Genomic DNA, 9,373 nt, shown 5'->3' with positions numbered 1-9,373 from the left:
CCCACCCCACCCCACAGGTGAGCACCAGCCTCCACTCAGCAGCGATTCAGACACTTCTATCATGACGGGCGTGGAGGTAGGCATTTCTGAGGTCGACGTGTCCACAGAGCAGGAATGTGAGGTGGCCAAATCCTGAGCCAATCGAAGCTGAGAAAAAAAAAAAGCATGATTCACCTGGAAAAGGAGGACGAGAGCAGGACCGAGTGACCGGGGGGCCCTAGATATTCGCCACGTCTTTGGCCCCTGGAGTAGGTGACTTCTCAGAAGATGGGCAAATGAGCAATACAACATAGCAGCACAAAAAACATCCAGTTCTGTCTTTACTGCATCTGTGGACATGTTGCTTGCTCGTTTTCTAGCAGTCACACCACACCATTTTGTTGGTTAGACTGCCATGGTGACCAGACAGCCAATCACAGCTCTCACATTGTGGTGACCCAGTTTTTGTCCATATAATTGTTTCACATCCTTAAACCTAGCATCTGAAATGCAATGTTGTAGCTCTTCACAGTACTGAGAAGGCTAAATTAGTTTCTCATCACTCTGGCAACCTAAACCTGCTGCTAGACACAATATGAGCACAGGAGCAGCAGGACCTTCTTAATGCCAGATTGAAGCATTAATTATTATTAAAAAATAATGCAGATTGTTTGATTTGTTGGTACGAAATCACTGCCAACATATTCCAGAAGTAAGTTTTATTGATGTGATTTTTTCTCTGTCCCTAACAATTGGTGTGAATTCCCACCAGCAATTTTTTCAACTTCAGACATGGGTACATGTTATTATCCCTTGAAAACTTGAAGCTTAGGTCTTTAAGTTCATGTGGTCATGTAACATTTGAGGAGTTGAAATATGTATGCACACATTATGCTGTAATTTCTGAATTTCTTAATGTAACTGTTTCTGTTACTATTTTGTGAGACCTTCGTTTGTAACTTTTACCAACTGAATATTCCTGTTGTTGAGAGGAAGTAATCAAACACAAGGGAGATATTTCTGTCCTCACATTTGACAATCGTAGCTTGCCACAAGCAGTTTGAAGTGATGTCACCCACTGCCCTACTGAAACTGCTGCTGATTTACAAGTTATCACAACACATGGCGCTGGTGATCGCTCCCTGCTGTTGGTCACAGGGAAATGTCCATATCTGTGTTAACACTGCTGCTAAATACAGCTGGCAATAGCAGTTGTCACTACCAAATACTGGCAGTGTGCACATCCTGGAGACAAACTTCCTACACTTGTCAAGCCAGCCAATATAAATCAGCAAACAAGTCTTTGTGCCAAGATTATCAGTAGTACTTTAAACACAGTAGTTGTTTTTCATGCACACTGATTCCCTTGGCTGTCAGACAGACTGGAATGACACTGAATGTGTTCATGAGATATAAAACTGAAGAAATAACACGAGGCTTACGCCAGTTGAAAGAGGGAGAGAGGACTGTTTTTGGTGGACAATGAAGGAGCTATGCCTTGCCTGACAAATAAGCTGAATTTAAAATGGTCTGGATGTTCTTTGAGGAATTTGAAGCTCCAAGCATGGAATTTTTTTAAGGCATGAAAAGCTTAGAGCATGAAAATGTTTACAACTATGGAATCAGTGAAAAGTTTTGCTTGGACTACATCCACACTAAGCTGGCTTATTTTAGAAAATGACACGTATGCAGCCTAGTGTTGTCGGGGTTAGTGGTTTTCACAAAGGTCTCCACATAAACACTTGAACGATAGGAAAACGGCAACATTGCTTATTCTTCATCCTCGGTCAGCAAACGACAAACCTCATCACAGCCAACATGTACTCAGAAATGGGTTCCACTGGCAGTTACTCTGATGAGTTGAAAAGAGCAGTTTATGTTTATGTATAAACATAAACATAAAAATATGTATATGTTTAAGGGTACAACGCCCTCTGGTGGCTCAACATTAACCTCATGTAGAAGCCCAAGAATAAAGAAGGTGACCACACAAGTTTTTAGTTGAGCTGCAAATTTGAGTCATATAGAAAATCCTCTCATTTTGATTAGCATTTTATTTGGAGTTAATCGCCATCACAGTTGTCACACTTGCAGTTACAGCTTAGTTTTTAAGGTGAGAGGACAGATCAGCTTTAGCCAGCTTAGTGTGGACGTACTCTTAGACTCCCATGATGATGCTGACTGTTAACCTACATTCATCATCTCTTACAGTTTGTAGCAGATTTAATTATTCTACTTTTCCCCTTCTTGTGTTCTGTTGTAGTCCTGTCAATCACCGTATAAGAAGTTTTTCAGTAATGTCATATTGAGCAAGGTCAGTAGGATCCAATACTCAACTGGATCTGTGTCCTCTCACATTCCTGTAGACTTGCACACTGATGAAGCACAGACCCGCTGACTGTGTCGATGGAGCCAGTGGAATTTAACTGAGTTTTTTTTTCACTTCCAGTCATAGTTTCCATGTCCTGGGACTCTGTTATGTAACACACACGTGCACACGCCCCAGTTTGGGTCAATAATTGAAGGATCATTGAATGTAGGGGTAAATGTTTCAGCGTTTCATGAAAGCGTTGGTTTTAGAAAACATGTTACGTTTCTTTAAGCGTTTTGTGAGACTGTATGTTCTTCGTTGTAACAGCTTAAGACAACACTTTCTAGAGATAACCATAGTAATGTAAGAATATTTGGGCTCTGACAGCAGTGTTTCCCTGTAAAATAATGCCTGCAGTTGGGAAAAAGCTTGACAGTTTTCACATTACCTCACTTTACATTTAACTATCATTAGCACATACTGAGCAGTTCGACATGTAACCTACAATTTCAACATGACTGACGTGTGATAGGAAGCACTCATGAATGTACATTTTCATACACTATCTATACAATACACGTGGTAATAGTTGGTTTGATAAAAAGCCTGGTTTACTTCTAACTATACATCTTTGGCATTGTGGATATGAAAGTAAAGGGTGATTGTGATTCTTGCCAGCACATTATAGATACAGATGTTTAAGTCTCAGTCTATCTATTCTGGACCTTTTTAAGCCTCCTGTATGATACATCAACTCACATGGATATTGAGACAGCACAATACATGAGACAGAAACGCCCAACAACATCAATATCTCTCCTCGTCTTTCTTATTTGTTCTTACTGGCCCACGCTTTGAATTCATGAGTCTTCAATCATGAGCACAAAAACATAACAAAACTCTCTGTCTCTTTCTGACCATTTGTTTGGTCGGCGTAGCAACAAGATAAAGCAAAGCACATCTGTTTTCCGTACCAGATCTCTTGATTCTGGCTGTATACTGCCTGAGAGAGCGAATTTGTCTAAAGCTGGATTAAGGCCTTCTTTTCATGGAGCAACTATAATAATGATAAATATATATATTATTAATATAATAATAAGCTATAGGGACATCTCTCAGTTTTGTCTGTTTACAGTGTTTCAATAACAACTCTCTTGTAGGAATAAATAGAATTCAAAAGAATTATAAGACACAAAAGACCTTGGTGTACTCCATGTAATGGCATTCAGTGTACTTATGAAGTAGGGTTGTTGTTCCTAATTGTACCTGCAACGTTAAGTAACACTTTATTTTATGTGTCTGTAATTTCCATCATTTCCAACAAGGTTCCTGGAAGGAACTGTGTAATTTGGTGCTAATTTTGGAGAAAGTAGAAATGTTTTTTAAAAGAAAAGCTCAAACTAAATATTCATCAACCTTCATACATTGTCAATATATTATTGGAAACGTTATTCTCCATATGTCTTCATTTATTATAAATTAATTTTTATTTGTTTATTTGTCAGGGACATATGTCCTTGGCCATCCAAAAAATGGAGTAAAACAACAAATCTTGTAAAAATCCATATACACTGCATATTAAATAAGCACAAAACACATCCACCAATAAATAATGTCACAGTATAACACATAGTAATTAGCAGAATAAAAGCCTCTCTAGGTTAAATGGATTAAGTTGAAGTGAATGCATCAATTGAATGCTCTCTATATTTCCTTATAATTAGCACCAAATGAGGTTAAGTATTCAACCTTTATTCAGAAATTATAGACCTGTAAAATAAAGCATGGCCCAACATGCAGTAGTTTCATTATCAGTAGTTAATCAAAGCTTTTGTGTATTTCATTTTGTCACCTTGTCACGTGTTTTCTTGTGTTAATGTAAATTTTCCTCTATTGCACTTTAACCCTCCAGTGGATGGGGAGCGGCTATGCTGAACGACTTGAGAAAGTCTTTTTTTATGTACAGCTTTTGAGAAAGAGGGCTACAGTGTTGAACATGGCACATGATTAAGTTGTTGCTTATTGTATAATGTTGTGATCTTTTATCTGTACTCTTGTGTATATGTGGGGGGGGATCAATATATTGTACACTATACCCAGCAGAAATAACAGCATTGCTATTTTGTAATATAAAAGAATTCTAAGTATGATTAGCAGTGTCTCTGTCCTTTTTTTGTACCATGATGCACGTGTAGGAATGTCAATGATTGTGAGTTATAATAAATTTGAATCAGGTTTTTTCAACTTTGATAAACTTGTTCGTTTTACATAAGCTCAATAAAAAGTATGTTTTGCTACATAAAGAACACGATCAGAGCTTGTGGTGTTTGAGTGTAAATGAGGGAACCAGAATAGAAAGAATAAAGCCTATTATAATATAATTATATTATATTACTATATATAAGTCTATTATAATCTGGAAGAAGAAAACAATGTTTCCACTCAGCCGAATAGATCTCTGCAATGTGCTGCTACAAGCTAAGCCACCAAATAGTACTCTAGTTTTCTACATTTCAGACGTTTAGACAAAATGTGAACACAGTAAGATCTCTTTGAGGTTCTGGATTTCACAATCTGTCGGTCTGTGAGGACATTTTGTCGTGGTCCAACAAGCGGGGGCTGATCTAGAGGGTTGGCAGCCGCCAACCCTAAAAAATGTCTTGCCACCCCAGTTTGGTGTCAGATTTAACACATTAATTTAGTTTAATTTTATAAATAACAAGTGAAAAAATGGAAATCACACATATGATTTAATTATCTGTTTTGGCCACATTTTAATCATATAGATGAATAGATTTTTCCAATAAATTCTTTACAAATGTGCCACAATGATGTAATGTTTTTGAGATTTTCCAAGCAAATATTGATTGTTTGTGATTAAATCAGCATATATATTGTCAACCCTTAAAGGCTCCATGCAACCCTCTGGCCACCCGATGCATATTTCTCTAGATCCACCCCTGGTTGTTATGATCTATGCTTTCAGCTCTGTGAATAGGTCAGGGTTTATTTTTCCTGCAGGCAATGAAGATTTTTTGCATGGAAAGAATGTGAAGTGTTTTCTGACTGTGACACTAAATACATATGGTTTAAATATAGTCTGGAAACCAGTTAAATACTGTATGTACAGTAGAATAGCAAAACATAAAGTCATGTTGTAACAGTAGGTGGCAGCATGCAGCTTTCAGGTCGTTTGTAACCCTTAAAACTAAGACAGAAAGAGGAGAAGGAGGAGGAGGAAAAGTGAATGTAAAAAAAGGAAATTTTCTAATCTAACAATGGCCAAGCTGCAGGGACAAAAAAAAACACAAAATCTGTCAAAAAAAGAAAGCCTGTGTTTCCAGACTTTTTTGACTGGGGTGGCACAAGAGGGTCACCGACTTATACAGAAAGTATATGTCCCAACTTTTCATTCTTTCCCAATTTATGCAATTCCAACACTGTTGTTTAGGGACCGAATCTGCTGAAATAATCAAATACATAGGCAAAAATAACACATACCACATGCAAAAAACTGTATGTTTGTTTGCCCAAAAACTGCATGGGATTAGCATAAAGTAGTAGTACTTGTTACCCATAGAACCCATTTTCATTCAGCTATCTTGAGGTAAGTCAAGGGATCACTTTGAAAATGGTCATGCCAGTTCTTCACCAAAATGTAGCCTAACTTTGGCGCATTACTTAGCTCCTTTATCTGGCATGACATGGTTGGTACCAGTGGATCCGTTAGGCCTTCTAGTTTCATACGATCTTTCTAGCTTTAAAAAGGAGCCCACTACAGCCTCAGTAAGTTAGTGTGTAATGGAAGAGGATGATGATAGTGGGGTGGCACTAGGGGTGGCCAATCAGATTTAATGGGTGGCACCAGCCTCTTGAAACGCCCCTGCTATTAATTATGTACGACTGTCAAAATAACATAAAAAAATTCACAATTCAGACAGAGATTGTATAAAATTGTAAAATAATCTGCTCAAAATTCATCCAAGTGTCTCGTTTTACACAAACTTCTTGCAGTTACTGAGTTCATTGTTTGGGTTTATTGTACAGTTTTGATATGAGAATGTCTATTAAAAATAGATCACTTAGTCAGTGAAGTAGTCAGTTTTCTCAATAATATAAAACGGGCCCCTTAAGGAAAAAGGCTGGGAACCACTGCCATAATAAACTGGCAAATGTGATGCGGTTTTTTTTTTAATTTTAATCCTGTGGAGGGCAGTGATGAGGCCAGTGGCATTTAAAACCACAGCAGAAGAGAGAGGGAAGAAAAGGAGGCGGAGGTGAGAAATCAGTGCGAGATGCAGACTCCGAACCCCTGCGATAAGATGGGTCGTCGTGAGGAGCTCAGTGACTTTCAGCGCGGCACTGTCGTCGGATGCCACATGTGTAAAAAGTCGGTCCGGGAGATTTCCGCCCTGCTGAACCTGCCTCGGTCCACCGTGAGCGCGGTGATTTTGAAGTGGAAACGCGGAGGAATAACGACGGCTCTGCCCCGGAGCGGCCGACCGCACAAGCTCAAAGAGGAGGACCGTCAAGTGCTGGAGAAAGTGGCGCTGGGAAATTGTTTGCCCTCGGTTGAAGCTCTCACCAGCGAGTTTCAGACCGCCTCCGGGGCCAGCGTGAGCTCCAGGACCGTCCGCCGGGAGCTCCGTGAGATGGGCTTCCGTGGCCGAGTATCCACTTACAACAAGCCCGTAGGTGAGTTCAGGAGGGTCGGGAATGAGAGGTTCAACACTCGCACACAAGTGTAATGTTAAGTGTCCACATACTTTTGGCAGCGTTACACCTATGTGACTGCAGAGCATTGTAACTGTGCACACTCTCTCTCCTCGCCTCTTTTTGGGACCCAGCTGCAGAGATGTGCTCCCGTTCAAGCACAGGAGCTTTCTAACTGACTCAAAGCTGGAGCAAACATTTTTAAAAATCACATTATGCACCCTAGAGAAACTCGGAGAAAACATTTGAGCTAGACGCTTTATTTCCAAGGGTTACTTTTAAAATGTAATCTGATATAGTTACTAATTACCTTTTCAAAAGTGTAGTCTGTAACCTAATGCAGGTATCACAATATTAAAAGCAATTACTCGATTACTTTCTTTTACTTTTGGATTATCTCAACATTAAATATGCAGAAGACAATGCATTTTTAAAATTGTAATCCTGCTAATAATCCCAATTTTTACTAAACTTAATTGTGGCAAGAACCTGGAGATATGATGTATATTATAATACAATCTATTGCATATATTGTGGTTTTTATACAACATAAATAAAATGCAAGTTTAAAAAACTTTTTTAATGCAATTTTTATACCTGTAAACCTGATTGTCTTACCTGTAACTGTCATGGATTACTTCCCGAACCTGTTCAGTGTTCATTTCATGGAGACTTTGTTTGGATGTAGCCTGGCATGGCTGGATTAAACAGTCTGCAAAACATCCTATTAATACCTGGTTGCTCTGTTAGTTTGTGGTAATTTATTTAAACACAACTTTTATGTAAAGATTTTTATCACCTTTCAAGTGCAAATGTCAAACACTTCTTGTTTCTAGCTGCTCAATTAATGCAGTCCTGTCTTTGTTGGTGTTGTTCTTTTAGTGGTGCTAATTCCTTAAAAAACCTGCAGTTGATTAAATTACTAGAAACCACTGACATGCAGTCAACTTGGGACATTGCCTGGTTGGTAATCCAGCCTTGTTGCTTGGCATTTGTAAAATGTCATAGCTGGTGTGGATGTCAGAGTCTGTCGATTTGCATTTAAATCTAAACTTTGGGCTCTTGTGGGAGAAAATAGGGGAAACTAGGAAAACAAACATTTCTTTCACGCTCGGCCTCACTCCAAAAGCACTTGTATTGATATTCTGCCTCCACTCTCCTTGAAGGCTTTTCCACAGGATTTTGGAACTCGGGTGCAGGGATTTGCTCCCATTTAGTCACAAGCGCATTAGTGGGGTCAGGTACTGATTTTGGGCGATAAGATCTGGCTCACAGTCTGCGCTCGAGTTCATCCCAATGTTAGCCAGAGCTGAGTTCAGGGCTCTGTGCAGTTCAGTCAAGCTCTTCCGCAATAAACTGAGAAACCCATTTCTTTATGGAATTGGCTTGTGCTTTGGGACACTTTCATGTCAAAGTTGGAAGCACATTGTCTATTGTATTGTTTCCACTATGATCTTTTGATATAAGTTACCAGTTTTCAGTGCTTTTAAACATTTTGTATAATATAAACTACATTTAGTAGCATTGTGGGGGTGTTATGCCTTTAATTTGACAGGGATCCCTTGAGACAGACAGACAGGAAAGGGGGGGAGAGAGAGAGAGAGTTAATCCATCTTAAGTTTGTTTACACGATTATTAGGGGTTCAAGTCCTGACGGGGCTGAAACTAGATTTTCTGTCATTTTGAATTTTTGACATCTTCTCCTAAACTGTAGGTCCGATTGCTACCAAATCCTCTGTGGATCATCACTGGAAGAAGCTTATGAAAAGTTGCATAATGCTTGTTTATCTTTAAAGTTATCAACCAATCTGTATATTATTGAAAATCTAATAAACACATTTTTGGGGGGGAAAAGAAAACCTAACGCACAACTGTTGGGCCAATTATCACAAAACTTATAGGATATGTCCACATAAGTACCTGAAACATAACCTGAAAGTTTCATTCACATTGGCCACTGGGGGCGCTACAGATGCAAAACACTGGGTCTGGCATGAAACATGTCAGACTATAAATCAGAAATGGTTTTTCCAGTCATTACGAAACTGGCAGAATATGTTTAATAACAGTGTTGAACCGCGTGTGTTTCTGATCTGTGTTTGCTTGAATCCCAGAACGGTCGCCTTCGGCTGTATTTATAATAGTGCTTCTCTTTCTTTGACGCCAGGAGGGGAGAAAGCAGAGACGAAGCAGGCAGATAAAGATGAAGCCATGGTGGACGTGTCTCGACTGGACCTGCGCGTTGGACGTATAATCACAACTCAGCAGCTTCCAGAGACCGACGGTGTTTACGTGCAGCAGGTTGATGTTGGAGAGGCTGCTCCCAGGACAGTGGTCGGCGAGCTAGCCAGGCACATACCGGTTGACCAG

General features: G+C 39.4%; 2 protein-coding genes across 2 annotated transcripts in view; both read left to right on the top strand.

Annotated features, from left to right (window-relative positions):
- Positions 1 to 4,440, top strand: part of rnf150a (ring finger protein 150a) — a 17,550-nt gene extending 13,110 nt beyond the window's left edge. The window contains exon 7 of the mRNA XM_035659455.1: positions 18 to 4,440. Coding sequence (XP_035515348.1) covers positions 18 to 136 — 119 coding nt within the window. The 3' untranslated portion in view covers positions 137 to 4,440. The remainder of the gene's footprint in view (positions 1 to 17) is intronic.
- A 2,050-nt stretch (positions 4,441 to 6,490) lies between these two features.
- On the top strand, positions 6,491 to 9,373 carry LOC118326839 (aminoacyl tRNA synthase complex-interacting multifunctional protein 1-like; the record flags this gene model as incomplete). Its single annotated transcript, XM_035659960.1, is given in 2 exon segments — positions 6,491 to 6,985; positions 9,171 to 9,373. Coding segments are annotated over 2 exon segments (603 nt in total), but the record flags the coding sequence as incomplete, so codon positions are not given.

Source organism: Morone saxatilis, unplaced genomic scaffold (assembly GCF_004916995.1).
Source record: "Morone saxatilis isolate NCDOM2014 unplaced genomic scaffold, NCSU_SB_2.0 Contig17, whole genome shotgun sequence".
Classification (NCBI taxonomy): domain Eukaryota; kingdom Metazoa; phylum Chordata; class Actinopteri; family Moronidae; genus Morone; species Morone saxatilis.
This window is presented reverse-complemented; position numbering and strand designations above follow the sequence as displayed.